We start from the raw sequence: 27340 nt of genomic DNA on the forward strand, positions 1-27340 counted from the left end.
CACTGGGAGCAGGTCTTCAGCTCCCTAGAGCGCTGTTCTTGCCACTCAGCCCCCTACCACCTCCGGCCTACACCACCACATGCAGTGAGAGTTGATCCTCACATAGCCATGACATCACTCATTCTATGTTAGCAACAATAGCAGTGCTCCCAGGGCTAAAGGCCTACCTCACGTACACCAACTGCCTAATTTGCATAAGCCTTCAAAAGTAGTTTTCTCCAAATCTCCAAAAGTAACATACATAACAAAGCATTGTTTATCATTAATGTGCTCTGTAACATGGTGGTGACAGCTGAATATGTCTGTGGAGGTGTTGAACTGCCATTAAGCATGTCTTTCATTTTCAAAATCATACTTATTCCTGTAGTCCTAACCATAGTGGTGCTCCCTACTTATTTACATCTTAACTCGTGTGACTGCTGCTGATCTGCATGGCACAGCGCCACAAGGTACATTTTTCTGAAGAAATGATGAGAGCAGCAAAGAAATTGTCAGAAATCTCAATTAAGCTGCTATTCCTTTAAGGTTACCAAGCCAACCTGAGAAGCTTTTACAGTATCAGACGTTCCCTGGGCTTGTCCAATTAGCTGCTTAGTAGACATATAAAATACCCTTTCCTCCTGAGTCAGGTGCCTGCTAATATAATATTCTAATTTGGCTCTGAACCCCCTAGGCCGGGTTCACACGGGGTATTTTGGACTGGAATTTGACGTGGAGGCCGCCTCAGGTTCTGGTCCAAAATAGGGGTAGTCGCCACTGGATGCCGATGCAGTGCATTGGGCACTCTGATCCGGATTAGGCCCAAATGAAAGGGCCTAGTCGGGATTGTCTTCAGGCAGATTTGCAAGGCGAATCCACCTGAAGAATTAGCATGCTGCTTCTTTTTTCTGGAACCAATGGCTCCAGGAAAAAAAGAACTGACTGGCTCCTATCGATTTCAATGTGAGCCTTTTTTTGGTCATGATTTTGAAGCATATTCGGCCTCAAAATCCTGACCAAAATACCCTGAGTGAACTCAGCTTTATTGTGTGTACTAAATTTCTTAATTCTGACTCTCGCTTATTTCTGGTTATTTGTTTGTCTCCTGATTCTGCCTCTGAAGTGAATGCTCAGAATTAAACCCTGGTTTTGTATTGGATATCCGTTTTGCCTCCCGATTCTGCTTCTGACCTGATCTCTTGGTACTGATCATTTGCCTGTACATTATTTCTCCTGCTTTTAGATTTTCCCTGTAAGTTAGTTGTGAGTTCTGGTTTCGGTTACAGTTGGTGGAGCATTTATTTCTAATACGGTTTCTGGTGGTGAAGGAGTTCAGGTGTACTGGCCAATCTCTCAGTACTGGATAAGAGTTAAGCAGCTGCTCTACTGCTCTCTGTTATCAGACAGATCCTGCTACTTTATAATATTTGCTCCTGGAACGCTAACATAAAAGAGATTAAGCAACGTACAGCTAAAATTTGTTCAGCTTTGCTGGCAGGGTCCCTGAAAAGGTCACCGCTTCATTCTCCAGAACACTGGTTACTATATGGAATGCTGTACAAATTCTCAGTTTTTCCATAAGTGTGGAAAGTTAGAAAAGCACAATTGGTGCTTGTCCATTACATGTATGATAAAGAATGCCTGACATTTCCCTCCATAGATCAAGCGCCAATTAAGTCACAGCTTGTTTGATAATGCTGGATTGTCCTGTAGGTACACTGGAATATGACTCAGACTATTGTTTCTAATTCACGTTGCGTTATCAGGACTAGAATAAACAGTGACAACATTTTCTTCCATAAGTTATTGACTCTGTATGAAACAGTGATATATTAGTAAGAACTTACTATTATATTCTATTTAAATCCCAAACATTACAACAACATAGTGTAAATGGAATGGCGTAGCTATCCAAATAGGTCACATAGAAATTGAGGCACAACATTTAAAGGGGCTGTCCCATCACAAGGATCCTATCTATACTGCTTGTTAATGTGAATGTAAGACTTTTCCTAAATACATTGCTTCAGCAAAACTGCTTTGTTTGTCCACTATATTACTTTATTCATTTCTCTGTTGATACATCCCTTGACTTATCTGGTCATAAGTCAAGTGATGTATCTGCTGCTCTCAGGGGGGAGGGAGGAGGGGCTAAGTGCACGGGAGCGAGCCTGGGGGGGGGGGGGGGGGTAGTTTACACTTTGGGGGAAGGGGCCGCCAATACAGACCCGGCATCCGCTGTAATAGAGAGGCAGATGCCGGGGAGGGTTAGACGCCAGCACAGGTGCCGGGGCCTGCGACATCGCTACGCTCCTGCCCTGCATGAAGCCAGCAGCGGCAGGAGCGATGCTGCTATTCTGGAGGGGGGGCGGAAGAGCGGAATAGCAGCATCGCTCCTGCCGCTGCTGGCTTCATGCAGGGCAGGAGCGTAGCGATGTCGCAGGCCCCGGCACCTGTGCTGGCATCTAACCCTCCCCAGCATCCGCCTCTCTATTACAGTGGATGCCGGGTCTGTATTGGCATTGTGAAGGCTGGAGAACTGACTGGTCTCACCATCTATGAGCGCGCACGTAGGGCCAGCGGCATAGAAGCGACGTCATCTCGCCGCTGGCTTTGCATATGTAACCCCGCCCACCAATGACGCAACAAAGCAGGAAGAAAGAAGATTTTACAGCAGCGAAGACTGGTGAGTATGCGACGTGGGAATACCCCTTTAAGTGTCCCATCCATAATTACAGAACATAAATATAAATCCTTTATAGTACAGGAGGATATCGGATTCAGTATAATACTGTATGGTTAAGGCATTAATGAATACATTTTCTATTTCTACCATTGCAAAATGATTAATGTTTCAAACATAATAAATTGATCAATTCCACCCTCAGAATTTTACATCTGAAAACAAATAACTTCCAATAAACTCAATAAAAATCAAAACTGACTAAGGATCTGATACTTTGCCATGGTTTATGCAAGCTAACTTATTGGCACACAGTTGTACAGACTATTAAATTCATGTGGTGCTCCACGTCTCATGAACTTTTTATGCAACTCTAATTTATTTAGCATAAGGCCTCTTAGTTTAGGAGACTACAATCCTGTATTTGGAATTTCTCTAAAGGTCAAGCTCAAAAGTCACAGGTTTTATTGTATTATTAATGTCTAAAAAAGAATTCAAGAGCTAAATCTAAAGCCTTTTACCTGTAAGCAAAAAAAATGAAAACAATTAATTCTCCATAAAATAATTTTGAAGCATGTATCTAAGAGCTCTGTATTTTATCATTTTTCAGTTTTTGCTTTCTCCTAAGGGTCTGTTCACACTAACTAGATTCATGGGCAAGTGCTGCATGCTTTTTGATGGATAAGAAGCATGGCTCCATTTCCATGGACCCGAATCACCCATTCAAAGTCAACAGGTCTGTGTTAAAACAGGATGCCACACGGGTGCTGAATTGGCTGCGAAACTCAGCAAAGAGGTGTGTAGGATAGGTGGTAAAAAGGATAGGTGACAAGTAGATGTTATCACATCAGCAGGTGACATATAGGAATAACCAGCAAAGGCAATCCCAGAATTTATCTGGAAAGCATGGCCAGAACTGACTAGAGCCAGACACAGGCCAGACATAGGAATACACTGCACCAAATACTTAGCTGTGAGGGCCGTCTACTACCAAAGACTCTCTGCCCACATCCCAGACTTCATATCAGCAGACGAGAAGAGGAAACTCTACATCCTACTGGGAGAAGAAGAGGCCACTGACAACAACACATATTATGACCCTTGGAGCGCTGTCCAGCAAATGGCCATTGTCAATTTTCATTTGTTATGTTCTAAAGTGTCTCTGTGTCGTAAGGCAAGATAATATTATAACTGAATGCATCACTTTTCAAAACTGCGTAAAAGGAGCAAATTGCATAAAAGATATCAATATAGCACGTGGCATCACGTAAAATGAACATATGAATATTGTTTCCACTGCCACTTACCACTCTAGCTTGTACTGAAGACTGTATTCTCTTTCTTCAGCTCCATTCAAGTCATTGTTATACTTAAGCAATTGCTGCCTCATTCTGGAAACTTCAGTGTTTGATCCCTCGGGAAACTGGTCCGCTTTCTCTAGTTCATGTTGTTGTTGCTCAAGCAGATATGTAAAGCGTTTAGCATCTTGCAAGAGCTGTATCTCAGATTCCTGTATGCTGGATATAAGTTTTAGAGAGGTCAACCTCCATGACTTATCACACAATAATTATTAATGCCAATTATGTCTACAATGGAGTCACGTGTACCATCATCTCATGCATGAATAAGAGCTAAGCTGCTTTCAGCCACTACACAGAGAGCAGAGCTATCTGCTCCCTGCTCCATTCTCTAGGTATCAGCTGTAAAGAACAGCTGATCAATAGGTGTCTCATATGTCAGAATCTCACCAATTTGATAGTAATGACCTATCTGGAAAATCCCTTTAAGGGCCTCTTTACACGGAGTTTACGCTCCGCTCATTCAGACACGTATACACGAGCGCTTCAAAACACATCCTATTCACTTCAATGGGAGCGCGCGTAAAGCCGGCTTTACACGCGCTCCAATTGAAGTGAATGGGATGTGTTTTGAAGTGCTCGTGTATACGTGTCTGAATGAGCGGAGCGTAAACTCTGTGTGAAGGGGCCCTAACGCTAAGGTGAGTTGTGGCAAAAAAAAAATGCTGTGGAATAAACTGCAGTGTTTTTTTCTGAAACATCTACACCAGTGGTTCTTAACCTTGTTTGAGGTACCGAACCCACCAGTTTCATATGCACATTCACCGAACCCTTCTTTAGTGATAAACCAAATATGATTTTTTTCCAAATTCAAGACATAGGTATATGTTTTTTCAGTGGTACACAAAATGAACCGTGCATATGGCCTTGGGTTCGAGCGAACCCCGGATAAGAACCACTGCTCTACACAGAATGTCCACAGAGCTTTACTATCTAGACTTTCTGCCCCAATTATATACATATGGAAAATGCCAGCATTTCCGCAGATATAATTGACATGTTGCAATTTTCAAATATGTGGGTGTATTTGAAAATGCAGCTTTTCAGCTGCAGATTTTTTTCTGCAATGTGTGGATGGGATTATCCATAATTCATCCACTTTGCAGGTACTGTAAGATGCAGCGATTGTGCAATGTAGGTTTTCAGTCTCAGGTGTGAATCTATTAAAACATAAAAGAACTCATCAGTAAATGGTGAAACCTGTGATATCTAAATATACACACTTCCTAAAAGGTCATTAACTATTGTTTTCTGGATTAAATAATTGTACATAGCAGCGACTACTTCCCTAGAGATTTGGGATGTAAAGACCCCAAATATTAGTGGATATTGAGAGGTGCTTATGGAATGAGAATGTTGGGTACAGTAGAGCTAGAGACTATGTAGGATATCAGGTCTGGGATGTCAGATTTAGTTGGCAATTGAGTTGCATTGAGTGCATCAATGTTTGCATCTTGCTGCCAATACCTTGCCATGTTTGGAAATGTAATAGGGGATATTAAAACAAAAATAACATATGTCAGTATAATATGGGAAACAAGACCTAGTATTCTATACTGAATACTAATATCTAGGACGAATTGCATATTATATTTGATATTCCCACTATTTTTGCAAGGAGAAAGTGACTATATAACATTTATTCCTAAATGTGTTTTTGTAATCATAACACTTTTCATGGTGATGTCTGGATGAAAACAATTGGTTTTCTGGGTGGGGGAGCAAGACGGGGTAGATAAGAAGATTACAAACATGTTTTATTTCAGAAAAGGAAGAAACACCTCACACCACAAGAATACCAGAAAACCACATCCTTTTTAGAAAAAAAACATACTATGCAGGTACAAGAGTGCAACCTTTTCTTTACACAAATCTATTTACTAGCATTGAATACCTAATATTTACTATTCTATAAGCAATACGTTTAGCTCAAGTTGTTGCAAAGTCTATTTCACAGGTTCTTCCATGTATGTTTATACTGGGAAAGTTGTTCTGGTATTAAATTCCCTACATGGAACTAGCTTTGGTACAGTTTAGAAAGAAAGAAATACATTGCCCTTAACTAGGAAATAACTTTTGCAGGCAGGATTATGAAGCAGGTAGAAGGATTAATATTATTGTTTGTTATTTTTTTTCTTATTTTTTAATTCTATTTTATTCTTTATTTTCTTGGTACCGGATCAAAGTATTTGTTGGGACTTGTGCCCAATAAGATATATATAGCATCGCCCATTGATGGACAATAGAGATGAGCGAGTACTATTCGAAACTCCAGTTTGAAATAGCACGCACCCATAGGAATGAATGGATGTAGCCGTCACGCAAGGCGTTAAGCAGCCGGCAAAGTCTGCGTGCTGGCCGCTTCCATTCATTCCTATGGGTGCGTGCTATTTGAAACGTCCGTTTCAAATTGTACTCGCTCATCTCTAAATGGACAACAATCCTTATAATTTTTTATTTCCCTGTGGTAGACAATTTATTGTAATTTAGACACTGCATAGACCAAATTCACATTTTAAGGTTGCAGTCACACTAGCGTTGGGTGACCAGGGACTCCCTCCCCCATTCCGCTTAAAATATGCGGAGAAAAAAGTCCTGGAAGCAGGAATTTCCCTCTCTCCTGATTACAGATGGAAAAAGGGGTGGACCCCAGTATTGTCTATGGGGTCCATTGGTAACCACTTTTTAAGCAGATAGGTGAGCTAGGTGAACTACTGTGAACCTAGCATAAGTCCATTGTTCTGATCCTTCGTAGGATTAGAACAATGGACTGAAAAACTATTCTGATGACGGAGGCATTTGCAATCATTCACTGTAATGTAAAAACCAGACAGAAGATTTCTTCCCTATTGCATCTTATTCTCTCAGACGGAAAGTGTGTGTTCAGGACCATATCTTCTGTTTGAAAAGTAAACAAGACCATTGAAAGCGCAGTTGCATTTTTAATGTGACAATGAATGATGACGGATGCAGACAGATGTGCTCCATCTGCACCTGTCATTACATTAGTTTTTCAGACTTAAGCTGATGTGAATATCGTCTCACTAAGCAGACTTTACCAGGGCACCCTTTGAAGCTTATGGCAGTCCATATATACATAATGATCTAGTACAGTATTTAGGCTACATTAGTTAATTATTATGACTTATGGATACAGTACCTTTTCAGGGTCTCATTCAGGAAAGTGTACTTAGCCTTGAGCTCAGCTACTCTGGTTCCAGGGATTTTACCATTGGCAAACAGCTACAAGAACAAGAAAATATATTTTTCAGTCTTTAAAATGTGAATAAAATATAGTCTGCACTTATCTAATTTTAATGTTCTCTAGTGCCTGAAATGTAACAGTTTATTGGAATTGAAAAGCACAAAAGTTGTAAAGTTTACTGACTTTACTGAGAAATGTTTGTGCCCATAGAAGGATGAAAAAGAGAAATGCCATCCATTACACCACACTGGTTAGCCCCCTGTCATAATAAAGTCTTGCACACCTAGCTACATGGATTTAATAGGATTATTTTGCTGGCAGATCATTTATGCTTTATTATATTAAACCCATTCAAGTCTACATATGCTTTTCTGGCTATATGGGAAATGGCTGCATGTCTTATGCTTTATACGGTGCTTAAACACCTACTCTTATAAATGCAAGAACGTAGACAGTATGACAATTTGAAGTGCACAAATGATTATCTACACCAGAGACTCAAAACATACCCATCTGGTTTCCATCATATTATTATTTAATTTTTTTCAATTGTATTTTTTATTAAAGTTTATCAAAATAAGGGGTATACTAAAATAAAGAAAAGGGAAACAGGGATACATACGGTAAGTCATACACAAAACAAAGTCAGTAAGCAAAGGAACACCTCACCATGTAAGTAAGTAATATTTGTTAACTCAAAACACCTGGCCATCAGATGTCCTGGGTTGGACGGGCGGACAGATGCCGTCCCTGTTTAGACGCACTTACAAGCAAGGCATCAAACAATCATGGAAAATCTGGTGTCACGGAAATACGGTGGTGGTGGTGGGGCAATATAGTACTAAGAGACAGAACACAGATAGGGAAAGGAATGGTGAGTGCTATAGGAACCATGAGGGCAATCTAGGGAACGCTTTCATAGATCATGTCTGATCTAAAACATGTCGCACAAGTCCCAAACTATCCGAAATGTATCCTCCAACTTATGTTCCAAGTAAGTTTAGGCGAGCAAATGGTTCAAGCTGGGGGGGGGGGGGGGATTGAGGGAGTCTGGAACCAATGTTTAACAATTTTGGCTGCAGGGAAACCTGGATAAGAAGTCTTAGTGAGTTCTTCCCTATCTTCAGAGCAGGGATGTTGAGCAGGTATGTTTTGGGGGACAGGGAGAGGTCAAGGTCCTGGATCTGACAAATCAGGGTTCTCATAAGTTCCCAAAATAAGTGAAAAAGGGTTGCTCCAGAGGAAATGCAGCACCAATACATTTTCCTTGTTGGTGATGCATAGATATTTTTTCGTCACTATTTCCCAGATCAGTTTCACCATGATAGTATCCCCCAAGTACCCCTCCCTTATAGCCATATATGAGTGTCTGGGGTGACTATTCAGGTTAAAGTCAAGGAGGATCCAGTAGATTGCAGTAACAAGGCCTGTAATACAAGCAGTAAGTTTGCACAGAATTTGAATGAGGGGTGGGTGGTAATCTATAAACTTCGATATAAGTTATGGATATAGTGCATGATTTGTGATCTAGTGATATCTTCAGTAGGGGAGGCCAAAACAGGATTGCAATTCTTCAATAACAGGAGGACTAAGATGTCTATAAGTTCAACTATAGTGAAAAGACCCATCTGGAACCATGGCACTGACATGTCCATGGTCAAACCAGTAACAAACCCCGGGATGGCACAGGAACAATGTCACTGGGGACGTTTGTTAACATTGGAGAGTAAGTTTTAATACATAAAGTACCCCTGCATGTGTATCTTATGAATACAATTTGTCACAACAAAGTCTCCAAAACAAGAAGACAGCCAAGTATTTTTGAAGCTTATGATGCATGTCCAGCTGTTCACAGAAATGATCTATACTAATTACTTGTACTTTAATTACATTTATTACATGTACTAAGATAGCTAACTCTACAGCTATATTAGGAAAGTAATGTCAGATCTGGATTTTGTACAAATTACTTAATACAAATTACTATATTAAACAGTCACATGAAAGGACATAAAAAGGTCAGAACTGTTTCCTTGTATTTGTTTCCTTAAAATAGCAGAAGATGGTACTTTGGGGGTCTGCACATTGAGACCCCCACTAATTGCTATAATAAATGCTAACCAATTCCTCACCACAGGGGTGACTCGCATAAGTAAGTGTTGGCTGAGTGCCATTTCTTGTGTTGAGAGGTACTAAGAAGAAGAGACCAGCATGGGGACATAAGAAGCATTAGTATGGGATCAGTGAGGTATCAGTGAGGGCTGTATTGCTTCTTTGATTTTGTTATACTACTCAAAGCTTTTAATAAAATATCATCTCGACAACCCCTTTACCCTTTTAAATGAACTTCTGTTGGATGAACACTGCTGGAAGTGATCCTAAATATATCATAGTTCAGATTATATCATGGTTTTCTATAGCTCCGCCTGCTCTCATTCTTTGATAACTTATAGTAGTTAAAAATCAGTCCATGGTCATATGGTTAGCTTTAGGTCTGTGTGGAATCCACTACTGAAGCTGCTCACCCATCATAAGAAAAACTCTTGTAGAGAAAAGGACTGCTTTTGCTGCTTATTGCTTCTTTAGGCCACCCCAATGCGTCTACATTTGCCGCAAATCCTATTCAGACCTTGGATCTAATGACCACAACTTATGGAATGATAGATCCCTCTGATGTTTTAAAGGATTATTCCAGTTACATTTCATTGATGACCTACTCTCAGGATAGGTCATATGTAAAAGATCAGCTGTTAGAAGGGGCAGCAGTACTTGTACGAGTGCTGTGACCCTTCCACTGTGTATATGCCATGGGTCTGAAAAAGTGGATTGTAAACTTAAAGTGTCCATTTGTTCAATGCCTCCTACACTATTTCTGCCCTTTAGCACCCTTTTGTCACAGATTACTAAAATGGTAAATGGGCATTGAAGAGATACTGAACAGAAGAATACTAAAGGGGCAGTAAGTGACAAAAGGGCACCAGGGTGGCACTGAACAGTTGCTATTTATTGATTTCTTTGACCATTATTGTCCCATTCAACCACCTAAAGTCCAAAGTCTGTGGCTCCTACAACAGGGCCCACAGCAAAGTAAATACCCCCCCCCCCCCACACACACACACACAGGTAACAGTTCCGCAGTTATTGGAAAATGTTTCTTCCAACAGGTAATACTCCCTCAATAGATAATAGTGCCCCCACACTTAATAGTCCCCTCCAATAAGTAATAATATTAAGAGTGACTGCTCTAACAGTTTCCCATTTCCCAAATACTGTTTAGTTCAATGCAGTCTGCCCTGTTGAACAGCATAATAATCTCCTACCTACAGAATACTGATGTGACACGTGTGAGCCTGTGTGCACCGTCTATTCTTCTCCTGGCTCTCCCATCTCCTACTCTATGGCACTAAGTATAGGATGTGAATTGAAGGTGCACAGAAACTGTGGGCCATAGGCTCCTGCTTGACATAACAGTTCAACAGAGAATAAGGGAGATGACCATGGGCTGATTTTTATCCACTGCATTTTTTTTAATTGGGCACCCTAACAAAATTTTTATCAAAAAACTAAAAACATCACTTTTGATGCGATTTTATCTCAGTTTTTTTTTAATTTATAGCGGGAATATACATTTGTAAATACTCTTGTAAATTTAGCTGCATGCAGCACTTTTCTCTTCCAGATTTTTTAAATGGGTTATGGGACGGAAACCCCTTATATATACAGTGTCAATCTCTTTCAAGTCTCAATATCCACAAATAACCATGGCTTATTCCAATTGTATTCCAATATTCAGTGGCATAACTAGGAATAGCGGGGCCCCGTGGCAAATTTTTGACATGGGGCCCCCTCCAAGAGGGGTACATGGGCGTGCAGGCTATTTGTGAATAAGAGGGTGACATGAGATGCAGGGTATGTATAAGCAAGAGGGGAAATGGGGGTGCAAGCTGTGTGCAAGCAAGAGGGTGATCTGGAGGGGGGAACCCCCCATTCCACCACACTCTTGTTCACCCACAGCCTGCACCCCCATTCCCCCTTCTTTCTCACACACAGCCTGCGCTCCCAGGTCACCCTTTTTGCTCACACACAGCCTGCATTCCCATGTACCCCTCTTGATCACACACAGCCTACACCAACGCTCACATAGGGCAGAATGGAGGGTGCAGAATGTGAGTAGGAGGGGTACACAGGTGTGCAGGCTGTATGTGAGAAAGGAAGGAATGGGGATGCAGACTTTCTCACACACAGCCTACACACCCATGTACTCCTCTTCCTCACAGCCTATAACCCATTCCCCCCATTGTACAATGACCTGTACAATCCAGGTAGCTCCGCCCACAAAAGACCTTTGATGATGACATCATGTCTCAGGTCCTTCAATCTGCTAGTATAGATGCCAGCACAGGGCCTGGGGACAGCGGGCAGGAGATAGTAGTTTATGCTGCCCGCTGTCACTATGCAAGTGTCGGGAGGCAGCAGGGGCCCGGACAGTAGGTGGCCCCTGCTTGGGTGCAGTAGTAAAGGCAGCAATTGCTGACTTTACTACTGTTAAAAGATGGACTGTGGAGGAGGCAGCTCCTCTCCATCTTCAGGCAGCCCCCGACACTGCAGTAAATAGGGCCCATTATGTGCTGGAGTTTGGTGAGAGTCCGACACTTGGCACCCCCATGGTAAGCTAGTATCGCTGCATAGTATGCTGAGCCAAAAGCTGGCAGCACTGTACGTGTTGTACATTTTACGCTAAGCTACTGCAGCTCAGCACCCATTGAAGTGATCTTGAGAAATACTTTAAAGACATTCCTTTCAGAATTGAGCAGTAGTATGCACTGGTGACCACTGTCCATTGACTTCTATAGGATTTACGTAAAGCTGGACTCTGCTATCTATCAGTCCCAGTAGTGAATGGAATGGCGGTCAGATACGATAACTCATAGACCCCTGAGGCTGAGAGAGTGCCTACAGCTTTTGGAGATGCAAGCCTTTGTGTTCCTCAGTGCTGGCTCTGCACACAGTTCTGCTTTGTACATGAGAACTTATAGTTCACAAAGTAAATTAATGTTTTCATTTTACAGTGATGTATAGTTATAAGACCATTACATTATACAGTATATCACTGATCATAGAAGAGAACTCTCTGACCCTTTGTTTACATTGAACATATTGACCTTACGTACGAAATAAAGTCCAGAAATGAATTAGCATTATTGTCCACTGCAACTTATGAAGAATCAGATTTTTTTAGAGAGAATAGATGAAAATAAAGTCTGAAATGACATCGGTTGCTATGTACGACATTGCCAGCTTTTGTCTAAACTTTTTTGGTGTGTATGATCATTCGTGTATATAGGCAACTTTATCTATTATAAAATAAAAAAATGTAAAAATCTTTACTTCTACTTATCATTTCACTTTTATGCTAACAGTTTCTAAGGAAATCTATTTTCAGCTGTCCTTCTCTATCAGTTTGTCAGGAAATTCTCCTTCACATCTATTTGACAATATTTTGCAAGGGTTCCACCCATTTTTGAGAAGAGAGAATGTTCCTTGTTGCAGCACAGCCTGCTGCTTCTACATAAACACTGTGCTGAGCCTCTCACACCATCCTTCACAACTATGAGGTCTCTCTTGTGTCTGATAACCTTTGCTGTATTGTCAGCAGGGCTAGCTGGCGCAGAAGAAGAAGAAGAAAATGTTGCAACAGGGAAACCTATTAATGCCTGTCCCATAAAAATGAAGAATGGGGGTAAATGTGATGAAGATGGGAACTGTCCCTACCAGATAACTTTACCTCCAATGACACTTCAACTACCTAAGCAGTTACAACTTCTTGAAAAAACACTGAAGGAAGTACAGAGCCTTAAAGAAACTGTAAACAATCTTAAGAAATCATGTCAGGACTGCAAACTACAGGCAGATGAGAACCCAGAGAAGGAAAGCCCTGAGCTCCCTGAAGGAGGAGAGCAGGTGAATCAAATACAAGATATGCAGTCTAAGATGAAGAAAATGTCCATAAGTCTAAAGAATGCACGGATTCAGATTAACAACCTACAGGATCAGATAGAGAAGATGAATGACAACAATGTGAATGATTACATTGACAAGAAGATAGCAAATCTGTCATTCACACTCAGCAATGGGGACTCCTGTTCAAACAACTGTCAAGTGAAGGACTCTTTACCAAGTAAGTCTTCATCTCCTTACAATTCAGAGCTAGACGCTTAATATATTACTGCTAATATTTCCTTTAAGTGTCAGCTTTTTTTTGTTTGATGCCCCACTATATCTGAGCTATTTTTCTTTCTTATGTCTTAGGTCATGTCACATCTACGCCGCTATTTAGGTTTTGTTATAGGAACTGAAAAAATAAAAAAAAAATAAAAAAAAACTGTTCCAGATCACAAGACTGATACCAGTAGCATGTAACAGCCCTCCACTGATAACAATGGGGTTTGTCAAGTTTTTGTCATAGTGCCTCAGTTTATTTTTCCATTATTTTAATGGAATCTGAAGTACAGTTGTGAACCGAGCCTTAAACAAAATGAGTTGGCATACAAAGTATGAAGAATCCTTATGTTAGGTTTCTATGGTTTCCACAAGATCCTACACCATAGGTGGGCAATACAGAAATATATCATTATTACAGATACAAAGAGTTAACCATACGATAGGATGAAAGTGATATACCTTAACATACACTCTCTTTCTGAAGGTTACATCACAAAAAATTATAAAAATAATGGAGGAAGACTGTATTAGCAAACTCAGATGTTCTTGGCAAATACTAAATGTAAGCAAATATGCTGAACTGAAATCCACATAGTTTCCACATAAAGTAATATCAAAAGTATTCATACATTCTTTATCTTTATACACACTGAGATACTATAGTTGTTTAAATAAAAAAAACTGTAATAAATACTAATATATTAAAAAGAGACCACAACCCATAAAGTATAAGCACATGTCAGATACATGATGTTGTAATGTTGTTTTTGATGAACATTTACTCTTGCCACTGGTCGAAAAACTGTGGGAAACTGCAGATTTACGAAGGCCAATAATAAGGACTATTTTAGTTTAAGAAAACAGGTTCTGTTCCAAGGGCTCTGCTGGGTTCTGCCTTCACAAGAGTTCACAGAAGTCGCTTCTGAGAAGTCTGTAACATGATTTCCTAAAAAAAAAAAAAGCTTTTACTTGAAAAATAATAGGAAATAAGAGGTGACTTTAATGATGTAATAAAAGTGAATGTTGAAACAACAGAGGTGAAAGAACACAGAAACAGGTGCATGTCTGAGTTGGCATCCACTACTGCTTGTTTCACATAATGTTTTGTACAAGAAAGATTTGGCATCCGATATAAGTAAGTGAGAACATCTGGCTGAGTTCAAAACTACTTCCCAGGGGCTTGTTAAAGCGAACGTTACATAACCTGGGTAAGAAAACCTGCAGGTACCTCTGAACCACAATTCTAGTATTAGAAAAGAATGATTACTAGAATACAATGGAGAACTGCAAGAAACCAGTTGTGGTTGCTAAAACAAGTGTCTCTAAGGAACGTATTAATATCGGACATACTTTTGATATGTCCAATACTGATAAGTAGCTACAAAACTAAACAGTTTAGAGTAAAATTACTTCTTTTATTTTAATGGATCTAAATGGTTTCCTTTCTGGAGTTCTTTGGCCATTACTATAAGAGTAGTTGGATCTCGGAATCCTGACGGTCCGAAAAATGAAAGGGATGAGCTGCACTACCAGCCACAAGACTGTAGATCCATCACTCTGCTGATCAGCGGGTGTAATAGAGATCAGACCCCAACCAGTCAAACATTGATGGCCTTTACTGGGGACAAGCAATGACCATTTGTGACCAAGTAACCCCTTTAAGGCTGGGGCCCCACGTTGTGAAAACACATTGCACGTTGGCTGCAGTAGAAACGCCGCAGCAAAAATACACAGCTTTTTACAGTACCTTCAAAGTGGATGGGATTCTAGCTAATTCCAACCACACATTGCAGAACAAAATCTACAGTAGAAATACTGCAAATTCCAAAATAGTACATGTCAATTATACCTATGGAAATGCTGGTGTTTTCTGTATAGGTATAATAGGGTCAGAAAGTCTGCAAAGGAAAACTCTGTGGACTTTCTGTGAAAAGAGCTGAGGAAAAAAAAAACGAATGTGTTTCTGCCATGGTCTTTTCCGCACCGTTTTTTTTTTTTTGGCACACGAAACCAAGTCCACTCTCCCAGATCATCCCACAGCAGCAGGAACAGTGGATACAACGTACGGTATCAGAACAAAGGTAGTAGCTGGATTTACTGTGCAAACGGAGCACCGCACACAGCGTTCAGCTGGCTGCAATGCCTGCGAAGTGATGCTTTCCGGCGCAACCGTTGGAAGCCTAGCTAAGCCCCGCCCACCACCGCGACCAACAGCAGCACCAGGACTGCTACGAAGATGGGGAAGGCAAGTAGCATACCTTCCCCCTCCCCTAACCTCCTGCACTACCTACAACATGCAGTCATGCCGGCACTCCACTAAGGGGACGTTGTCCCCTGCTCCAGCCGCTCCTTTTTCTTCATACAAAAGAAACATACAACAAGCACATAAGACATCCCCTGAAAATAAGACATGCCATATCTTTAGGACCAGAATTTAATATAAGACACTGTCTTATTTTCGGGGGAAACACGGTACCAGTTGAGCTATATCCTTTTTTTATTGGCTTTGTCTTTAGAGTGTAACTGCTAGGTCAACTTTTACATGCAGAGGAAGTGATATTTGTGAAACATTTGTGTAATATAGCTTCGGTAACACAGGAACATTTATAGCATTTGAAACATACTCCTTCCCAAATATTCCTAGTAAAGACTAGGTTGGCAAGGTCATCTCACTAGTGCATATTTCCACACAGTAAATGGACTCCACACTTCCCATGTTATTGGAGTGTTTCCTAAATGAGATCAGGATGAAATATTGCTGTTTATGATGTGTATGGGACATAAGGTTCAGTTCAGTTCAGCTTTGTCACTTCCTTAAGCCATTTAATCAGCGAGGGTTGAGGACAGTGCTACGTCTATAACACTTTATCTCCCAGAACATCTGGCACGTTACATGTCCGGTGAATTAATAAATAAAAGAGGAAACCAATGTGCTGTTACATTGTCCACCCTTCCTTTGTAGTAAGCCAATTCTTATGCTAAGAGATCTTCTCTCCTAGCTTTCTCTGTTTTGTCTAGAAAACAATGAAAATATTAAACATGAGAAAACAACTAAAAGAAGAGCCATAAGCTTCCCAATATAAACAAATGCAAACATTAGTGTATTTTGGCATATACCTGTATCTTTTGAACTATAAGACACACGAGAACATAAGATGCATCTAGGTTTTAGAGAAGGAAAATAGGGAAAAATATGGTAAAATATTTAATATGCGGGAGTTGTAGTTTTGCAACAGCTGCAGGGCCACATTTACAGGTACGGTGATGCATAGGGCATCTTTTTTTGCGAGCCCAGATGTACTTTTTAGCTATACATTTTGGTGAATGTCTATTGCTTTGATCACTTTTTATTAAAATCAGAGGTGTAAGGGTGAAAAACACGGCATTTCAACACTTTTGATTCTTTTTCCCTCTATGACTTTCAACCTAAGGGTAAAATATTTTAAAAGTTGGCAGACCGAGCATTTTCGGACACAGGGATATCTAATGTGTATGTATATGTTTCACAGTAGTTTTCTACTTTTTATGTATTCTAGGGAAAAGGAGTGATTTAAAACTTTTTTTTTTTTTTTTAGATTTTTTTAAAACCTTTTTTTTAACTATTTAAAATTTAAAACTTGAACCTGCATTGCAGTCTATGGGAGATTCTATACATTACTATTGAGGCTGGTCATAGACCAGCAGCAATAGTAATATTAATATGACAGGCCTGGGAGCCTTCTGTAGGCTCCCAGCTGTCAAAAAAAACAGGTTGACTCCTGCGATCTCGACATGCAGGAGCTGGCCTGCAACAATCAAGCTATCCACCAGCCCTGGGGCAGTTTAGGGGGTTTACAGGTAGTAATGCCCGTGATCAGAGTGGACTCTGACCGTGGGCATTAGCTCCTCTTATTTTTACTGACATGTCTGTTTCACTTGTTTTTTTTTACCTTTATCATTTCTAGGCATACAACTTCTTTTCAAAGACTGCTCAGAATACTACAAGTTTGGCAAAAGACTAAATGGCATATACCAAGTTATGCCAGATCCAAAGAACAAGACATTTGAAGTCTTCTGCGATATGGAATCTATGGGTGGAGGCTGGACAGTGGTGCAGAGGCGTACAGATGGCAGCATAAATTTTAACAGAACGTGGATTGAATACAAGAATGGTTTTGGAAACCTTAGTGGAGAGTTTTGGTTAGGAAATGATAGGATCCATCTTTTGTCCAAAAGCAGTAGCATGATACTTAGAATTGAACTTGAGGATTTTAAGGGTGTCAAGGCATATGCCAACTATGACCAGTTCTATGTGGCCAATGAATATCTGAAGTACAAGCTGACTGTCACTGGCTATAGTGGAACAGCTGGCGATGCACTCCATTTCAGCAAACAGTACAACCATGACCAAAAATTTTTTACTACGCCGGACAAAGACAATGACAGATATCCATCTGGAAACTGTGGAGCATACTATAGCTCTGGGTGGTGGTTTGATGCATGTATGTCTGCAAACCTTAATGGGAAATACTATGAGAAAGAATACAAGGGTGTCCGTAATGGCATTTTTTGGGGCACGTGGGAAGGTGTTAATGAACAGCACTTAAACAGTTTCAGACAAACCTTTAAGGCTGTTAGGATGATGATCAGACCAAAAGATTTTTCATCATAAATACACTGAACAATATGTAATAAATGTGATTGTGTTTCTATGAATTATTTTGAAATACCCAGAAAAATAAAGAGGTTATTTATCAAAAGGAAGAACGTACTATGAAATAAACCAAGTAACACAGTTGTTTTAGTACACGTACAGTATGCTGTGCTATTTATTACATCTCCAAATGTAAGTAAGCTTAATATAATGCATAGCTTCCTGATGTTAGTTGGTCAAATAAGGCTAGGTTCACATCTGTGTCAGTCTCCATAGGAGACTCCACTGCAGAATCCACCGAAAATCAGCAAAGAGAAAAGACCTATATGGAGGACTTTTCTCTCTGCAAATCTCAGTATAAAAACAGCGTAAATCCGACACACATATTATAGTCTATGGGGTCTGTGGGTGTCCACAGGTAACCACTGTTTTAGCGGAAGGGCTCTATGTCGTTTGAGTCTCCCAACAGACCTGAACGACGGAGAGCCTAGCGCAAGAGAGAACCTAGCCTCATGTGTCCACACCATCACAAGGCATGTGCCAGATGTAACAGCCATGATAAAAAGAAAACTTGATGTAAACCTTGCTGTGGCTCTCCTATTAATAATTCAGTTAACATCTATTAGTTACTGATATAAATCTAACGTGTCAACCAATACTTTTATAACTGAGTTTGCAATGTAGGAGTGGAGAGACTGAGTCTGTAATACAGGATGAGAGATACATTTATTAGCTATAGGTGCCTATATTCTTTATGTATGTATTGCTTGTTTTTAGATGTTTATAAAGGTAATATATTTTATTACACTGTATGTGTATTGTAAATAATGCAAAAGATTGTTCTATCAGCACACAATAAATGTGAAACAAACCCTACTATGTCTTTCTTTAGAAATTAATAGTGAAACTGCACATGTTCTAGTTTTCCTTCCTACAATTAGAGGTTATGAAGCAGTCAGAGGTTTTCACTTCCCATGCTGGAATGCCTGCTATGCACTTCACTTGGTACTTTACCATTTTCGGACTAAAAGATAAACTAGTAAAATATCAAAATAACCATATGAAATGTAAGCATTGTTTTTTGATAAAATATGTAATCCTCATAAAATACAACTATAAATAGTTAAACTTACACAGTTTGCATAGCAGTCACATTCTGCTCCTCAAAGAAATCTGTTAGAGGACCATTCACCTCCTTCAGCAGCTCCAGCTCTTTGCATCCAATTAATAGGTGCTGCTCCACTGGTTCAGGAGTTTCACAGTTCAATTTGTTGCTCTAGCCCCACCACTACTCCCAAGCAATCAGTGCTCTTAATTTAAGTGTCTAATATGCTAATTAGACTCTAATCTGATAACTGGGCAGTGATGAACCAGAGAAGAAATGGAGGCATGATTCTGACCTGTGACACAGTTTTCCTCTGATTGGACAGTACTATTTGACCGTAGAGAGCATAAGTATCATATCAGACATCAACCAGCCAGCAGGAGCTCGAACTGTGGTGAAAACAGTGCAACAAAAACTACGGTCAGGATTGGGAGTGGCTGCAGCTGCATATAAATATTCCAATTCTGATTGTGTTTAGTGTTAGAGTTAGTGCCATGTGAAAGAAAAGAATCTTCTCTTTCATATGGAACCAGCAAGTTATACATTTTATAGTGTCCTAGATATAACCATTTGAAGTGACCCCCTGCCCTTATTTTCCATGCATTACATATGAACCCTAACACTGTTCACGATGAGAAGCAAAGTACAGATCTCAATATAGAAGCAAGGGAAAGAATAAAGAAATGCTATATTTAACAGAAAGAATCCAAAAATTGGTTAATAAAGTATATTAGTGTATTAATGACACAAATACTGTCAGAAAATCAAAAGTTGTTTAAAAGTTTAGTTACAATTTAATCCAGTGGCCAAAGGCTTCCTCCTCTACTACGCATTTCAACTGCATTGATGTCATGCAGACACTTGTGTGCAGCCTGAGATGGCCCCCCCAGAGTCAGGGACCTAATGCTGAAGAACGTCCTTACCCTGGTTAGGTACACCTTTGCTGCCAGATAATAAACATATGTGGGCGGGGGGATTCTTGATCCTTTTTCAATCGTGTTTAGACTATGATCAAAGAAGATTGGGAAAGCCTTTATAAGATAAAATAATCCTTTAATAGTCCCACCATGGGGAAATTCAGTGTGTTACAGCAGCATGAATAATACAGTAATATATTACAAGAAAAGAACACATACAAGTTTAGAACAGAAGATGGAAAAAGATAGTAGGAGTCATAGCAACTAAAAGAAAAAGACTCAGGATCATTTAGTTCTCTGAGTGGAATTATCTCCACTTAACCTGTGGCCACTGTGGAGATCGCTGCCCAATATATGTCCAGCTGTCACCAAACAAGAGGAAGATGAGACCCCATGGACTGTTATACTTCAAACCACCCACCCCACCTCCCCATATAGCGGCCACCAACTAAGAGGAAGATGAGACGCCACGGACTGTTATACCCCAAATCATGTCCCTTACTCACCAGTCTTCACTGCTGCAAACTCTTCTTTCTTCCTGGTTTGCTTGCGTCAATTGGTGGGCGGAGTTTCATATGCAAAGCCAGCAGCGAGATGACGTCGCTTCTATGCCGCTGGCCTTGTGTGCGCGCTCCCAATGCAGCTAATAGTACACAAATAAGGTCAGTTTTATAAGTTGGTCAAACACAGCTAAGTAGTTAAAAAAAATGCCTCAAAAATGCATTTTTAGGGCTAATTTTTTCAAAAAATCCTGGGGTAGAATCCCCACACCCCCTGTTCCATTGGGGAGTATTCCATACCCCCCAGTAAGTAAGGCCCCACCAAACTCAATTGCCCAGGGCCCCGCAAAGCCTGGATCCACCACTGCTTGCAGGCCAAACTTTTTGACTGGATCTGTGGAGCTAGGGTCTTCACAGAGTTCAGAGGAAATGGATATTTGGGTTTGACTGTGATTTTATTGTCCATGACAGTTGAGACATGGGTACTGTCTTGTTTCTGAAAAGAAGAAGAATACAGCAGCAGCCAGGAAAGCAGACCTCCAGATAAGCTACCTCTTCAGTTTCTCCTTTATAGATTGAGACATAGCTTCACTTTGAGGCAAGATAAGCAGATACTTCTGCCAACAAGGAGGAGAAGTTCCAGAAATCAAATAGATTTGACACTCGTAAAGGGGGTGGTAAGGTCTTGGCCTTCTTTATACTGAATATGACTACATAAGATTTGTACTGTGGTAGAAGACAAGGCAGATCAAAAGGCATCGGCAGAGAAAATGGGCAAACTTCTGTCAATAAACTGGTACTGCAATGAAGACCCTAGCAGAGAATTTATCCTTTATTCCAATCAATCACTGGAGCATGTAGACATAACCAAGGAAAGCTCAGAATGAGCGATCGACTGAGGCAGGAAAGATGTAAAAGGAATTTCATTCTGAGTGTAGTACCCCACTCACAAGATGAAAGGTTCTGTGATGAACTGAACTGGCCCAGGTTGTCCATTAACTGATGTTACCATGCAAAGATTTTTCCAGGCTGATGGTGGGTACTGTAGCTGTAATTGTGAAATAAAATTCTGATGAATAAATTTGGCCGCAGAAACAGAATCCACTTAGGCAGAAACAGGCAACTAGGGTTACTGGAAATGAGGGTTACTGGTCTCTTCAACCATCCACAGGTACTGGAGTTTTCCAGGTTCAGATGGAACTTTCAAAGAAAGTTAGTGTCGCTGTCACAATAGAGGAACAAACTGTTTGTAGGTCTGCGATGATGCTCCTAATCAGAGAGTTTGACTAACTCCAACTGCATTGGTCAGTCTGCTGAAGGCGCAGTGAGGGTCTGAAGAGGCCTCTGGAAGGAAAGAGCAGATCTTGGAACCCTCCTTTCCTGTGCAACTTCTTTAGAACGCTCTCTGAAATGTAGGTCTATGTGAGTAGCCAAGGTAATTATGGCATCCAGGGACAATGGTAGGTCTTTACCAACCGACTTTTTAAAAAAAAAATTGTAGCTTTTATTATTAATTATTATTATTATTATTATTATTATTATTATTTTATTTTTTTTTAAACAAAATAAACAATCATTGATGATAAAACGTTAAGGCAAAAGTAAAACGAATGGACAAGGGTGTCCACCACAACATGTGGCTGACTCAGCAAACGGTATACATAAAGTCAAAGGAAAACACATAAAGAAGAATTTCAATCAACTAAACTAAAAAGAGTGAGAGGGAAAGAGATGACAAAGGAGAGGGGGAGTAGAGAGGAAGGGGAGAGAGTCAAAGACCTTGTAGAGTACTGTACAGTATGCGTCCCATGAAGGCCTCTACTTTATGATTAAGGGAGGCAATCAGAAATTCCATAGTACAAACATCCTTCATATGACCAACAAGCTCTGGACCAGATGGGGGAGAAGACTTCCTCCAATGGAAATAATTAAGCAATTAACGTTTTGGTGGCAGTACAGAGGAAAAAGAATAGTTTGGGGGTCATTTTACCAAAGTTTCTAGGAGGGAGATTAAGCAAATAAATGAGGGGATCTAAGGGCACACCTTGTACAAAGAGGGCATCAGTGAGGTGTTTGACCTCCATCCAGAAGGGACCAATCTGTGGGCACTACCAGAAAACATTGTACAGTGTATCCACCCCCATGGGTGTGGTAGTCAATTAATTTTTTAAAACGACTGGAAAGACTTTCCCAAATAGTTGCCACCAGTGCAGTGCTTCATTGATCAAAGCAAACTCTGCCACTAGCATACAGCACATATTGTCCCACAATCAAGGTATCTTGACACAGATGAAGAAGAGCTGAAGCTGCAGAGGAAACACGAGGAATCAGAGGAAAGTTCTTCAAAAACAGTGTGAAAGGTCGAGAGGAATAGCTGCAAGTCTGACATATCTATTCCTCCACATTTTTATAGCAGATTAGCCCATGAAAGCACCTGAGCAGATAACAGGGAGACAGTGAATGTCACTTTGGCTTGATCACAGGTAAACTGAGATGCATGTAAGTCAAAATGAATTGGACCCTGATTTAGGGATCCACAACATGATTTAAGATCTCTGTTATAACATGCAGTTAGAGGCAGATGCAGATTGGGCAGAAATGCTGCCACTTGTGGGTGACTGTGAAACAGCTGTGAGGTTAAAATGCTCACCATACCCCAAGTTCTGTGAAGGGTGTAGTTTCCAAAATGGGGTCACTTGGACGAGTCCCATTGTATTGGTAAACTAGGAGATCTGCAAATGCGACATAATACCAGAAAACTATTCCAAGAATATTTGCCCTCCAAATGCCAAACAGCACTCTTTCCATTCCGTGCCCCACCAGATACCAATACAGCAGATTATGGCCACATACGGGGTATTGCCGTGTTCAGGAGCAATTGTTTAACAAACTGAGGGATGATTTTTCACCCTTAACCACTTGTTAAAATAAAAACTTTGGGGATAAATTGACATTTTAGTAAATTTTTATCCCAATTTTAATAAAATCTGTGAAACAGCCGTAGGTTATTCTGTGAGGGGTGTATTTTCTTGTAAATCTGGAAAATCGCTGTTACACTTGTAAGCCTTCTAACATCCAAAATAAATTAAAGGACTAATAGAAGATGATGTCAATGTAAAATAGAGATATGGTAGATAATATTTATTAAAGTATTTGGGTTGTATGACTGTTTCTATAAAAAGCAGATCATTTCACATTTTGAAAATTGAAACATAGAATACAGGTGATGTTATTTTGGCTGCACCATGAACACCATAAAAACGAAGCCCATAGGAAAGTCACACAAAAGCAGTTTTTCTCTAATTCCACCCCATTCTGTATTTTTTTTCCAGCTTCCTAGTACATTTCACATAATAATAAATTGTACCATTGTGAAAAACAATTTGTCACACAAACATAAAGCCCTAATATGGCTCTGTGTTATAGGGTTTGGAAGAAGGGGAGTCAAAAGCGAAAATTGAAAAAAGTCTCTAGAAGGAAGGGGTTAAATTCGATATTAGTGAATGGGAGCTATTCATATCACCATCATTTTGACTATCCGTTGTGACAGCCTGTCAAAATATAGGTCACAGATCCCTCCATACACTCAAATGAAGAGTACCAGTGAAAACGGGCATGAAAAATGGACGTTTTTCACGTCCATTTTGCACCTCAGTCATCTCAATGTAGACTTGATGGGAAAATTGCAAAACTGAGGTTCTTTGCAGTCAAATCTGAATTTTAAATAGTCAGATTTAGTTAGGCTTTATTATTATAATTTGTGCGATACTTCCCAATAAAAAGAAAACTGACCCATTATACGTCAATATGATCCACTAGGTACCTTTGAAAATAAAAGCTGTGTGAACAGAGCTAGACGATAGGAAAAGAATATTTTATAATATAAGAACTCTGTTTTGTGGAGGTTTCGGATTCATGGCTTTAAATTACATCCTTGAAGTTATTTCCCATATGCGACGCATGGTCTAGTGAGGTAAAGTTATGGACATATTTTTTAAAAAAACGTAAATTTGGTAAGGATATGCCAATGCCATATTATAATAACTTGACTTGATACTGCCATCGAGTGGATATAAAAATAAACAACACAAAAGAACCTGTTTCATCCTGATAACTACTTTTCTGTCGTAAACTGTAATAGTACACTATACTGAGATTATATTGTGTTCCAGTGTCAATAACATGGTATAGTGAGTTTCCAGAAAATTCAGCAGATACTTTTGTATTGTAATAGCTTTTATAGATCTTGAATAGAGTTTTGAATGAACAAAAAATGCCTAAAATTCAGAGAAGATACAGCATTGCAATGTTCTTGATACACCCAACACTCATACTATACCTGTTGTATTTTTTGCAAATCAACTTCAAATTTGTTTTTTCACACAGTTGAATATACGGTAGTTATTGAGAAATATAAAAAGGATGCCTTAATTGAATGCCCAATATTGTCTGTTGAGACCCCCATAATGTGTATAGGGGTCTCAACAGCAGATGTTATGGATGTTTAGGATTGTCAAGTTAATACTTTTGTTCTGGCAGCTTTCTCCCCTCTCTCAGAAATGGGCTTTAGGGTCGATGCTTTCCATTAATGGGCTTCACTACCAACTGCTGCTCAGCTTCACCCACTAACTGCACAGTGTATGTCTGTTGATGGCATACTGGAGCAGGAAGTGAAGAAAGCTGGCTTCAGTTGGAGGTAGTGTAATCCTCAGATGTGCACAGGGTGAAGCGGAACGGCAGTTAGCAGCAGCAGATAGTAAAGCCCATTGATGGAAAGCAACGCCCTTAAAGCTCCTTTCTGCTTATTAGCATAGGGATAAAGACAACTTTTACAAAAATGGAGCAGCGGTCCCTAATGAGAAATTCATCATTGTGCACTGTGCTGACAGCCCTACAAGGAACTATGACTTGTTTATATCTTAATTTAGTGCTGACAGATTCCCTTTAAAATGAATGTGCTTCATAATGTCTATAGTGTAGGAAATCTAAAAAATATAATTTGGGAACAATATAATGACACTATAATGTTTTATTTGCACGCTTGAAAGTGACTAAATTACTACAATGTTTCCTGGAATATTACAAAAAGAAAAAAAAAATGATTACATTGCATGAATAACAGTTCGTATGGTCTAGCAGTCTGCATGCAAAATGTTTACCTATATATTAATGTACACCTCAGCAACAACAATGACAGGTCATGCAATGGAAAATTTCTGCAGTCATGACCCAGAAAAGCAAATAAATTATTCTCAGGAACGGTCATCAATTAAAGATCCAAAACATGCCACTGATCAACTCTTTAGAGGGCCATGAATATGCAACTCCTACACATCTTTACATCGCATGACATTTGTTTTGTTGTGGCCATGTGATGATGATCCCATAGAAATAAAAGGGACGAGTCTGTAATTACTTTGCACGACTGCTATGAAATAGACAGAGTGCAAAGTAAACAGTGAAGAGATTATGGAGCACAAACAGCTGATATGCAGGGGTCCCAAGTGTCGGACCTACAACTGATCATTTATTGATAACCTATCCTGATGATTGGTGCTCATTAAAAAAAAAAAAAAAAAAAAAAAAAACACTCAACAACCGCTAAGGTCCTAAACTGCGGAAACACTGTTTTTTGTTGCAGATTTTGACAAAAAACAAACAAACAAACACTGCAAAATCTGCAACAAAAATGCTGTGTTTTCACAATGTCAGGCTTAGGCTTCAGCAGATTTCCAAATTATTCAAATCAATAGAATATGCTTATTATAGATACTTAGTATAATACTGGCAGGAGTCAGACAGCCACATCTGTTAGTCAGCTGGTTGATGGGGTAGTGCTGCTCATGTGAGCTCTGTGGTCATGACAATGTTCAACCACAGTCCGCCTACCTGCCTACTCCATTCATATCCCAAGAATAGGCCATCAATATTCTTATCCTGGAATATCCCTTCAATCAGTCTGTGACTGTTGTTATTGACTGCATTGTAGGTTATGTATGTTCTTTACCTCATCCAAACACTGATAGGCAGGACTTGCATTCACATCCTTACGGCTTTCCTCTGTAGCATTAAAAGGAGCTAAGGCACTCAATGGCTTCTCCTGACCATTATCCTCCTCCTCCTCTTCTGATGAAGACTCGCTGATTTCAGACCTTTCTTCTCCAAAGTGGCTCATTGTCAGGCTCTGCATGGATGGAATGAATACAGCCTTATTTTATACACCACAATACCTGACTTTAGAAGAATATGATCACTATGTGTACACGGGGTGTATAGTACAATCAGAGCAATAACTTATGTGGCTAGTGGTAACATATAACATACTGCAGAGATTATTACTATGTCTGCAAGAAGACTGAGCCAGACCCTCCCTATGTATTCATAAGCAGGATTTATGAGATGAGAGCACCAAGTCCAGGCACTGGGACCTCAGCCAATGGCTACAGCCCAGGGGCCAGCAGTGCCCTCCAGCTTATAGCTGAGATAAGCAGCTTCATGTGTACTCTGCAGCCGCTTATCTTCCTCGTTCAGAGATAGACTATAATGTGGCCATACATATGTCATATACGTATGTCAGTGGCTGCTCATAGTATCTATACAGAAGAACATGATAAATCTCAGCACATAGAGACTACTCATTCTTGTAGTGAGCGGCTTTGCTTTACCTCTCACCTGTTCCAGGCACTGGTGTGAAAGTGAAGTACCGGCGGCTCAGTTCTCCTCACAGACCTCTCAGCT

The 27340-nt window shown here is 40.0% G+C and overlaps 2 protein-coding genes across 2 annotated transcripts in view; one reads left to right on the forward strand and one right to left on the reverse strand.

The window, feature by feature from the left end:
• The window catches only part of CCDC146 (coiled-coil domain containing 146), a 60466-nt gene extending 33126 nt beyond the window's left edge, over window positions 1-27340 (reverse strand). The window contains exons 1-4 of the mRNA XM_075274056.1: window positions 27275-27340; window positions 26610-26786; window positions 7181-7263; window positions 3970-4179 (exon numbers count right to left, since the gene is read on the reverse strand). Of these exons, the coding sequence (XP_075130157.1) occupies window positions 3970-4179; window positions 7181-7263; window positions 26610-26777 (461 nt within the window). The 5' untranslated portion in view covers window positions 26778-26786; window positions 27275-27340. The remainder of the gene's footprint in view (window positions 1-3969; window positions 4180-7180; window positions 7264-26609; window positions 26787-27274) is intronic.
• Window positions 12800-18946, forward strand: FGL2 (fibrinogen like 2). Its single transcript, XM_075274055.1, has 2 exons — window positions 12800-13403; window positions 17392-18946. The coding sequence occupies exons 1-2, from the start codon at window positions 12836-12838 to the stop codon at window positions 18096-18098; spliced, it is 1275 nt and encodes a 424-aa protein (XP_075130156.1). The 5' UTR covers window positions 12800-12835; the 3' UTR covers window positions 18099-18946.

This window comes from Leptodactylus fuscus, chromosome 5 (genome assembly GCF_031893055.1).
Source record: "Leptodactylus fuscus isolate aLepFus1 chromosome 5, aLepFus1.hap2, whole genome shotgun sequence".
Classification (NCBI taxonomy): Eukaryota; Metazoa; Chordata; class Amphibia; order Anura; family Leptodactylidae; genus Leptodactylus; species Leptodactylus fuscus.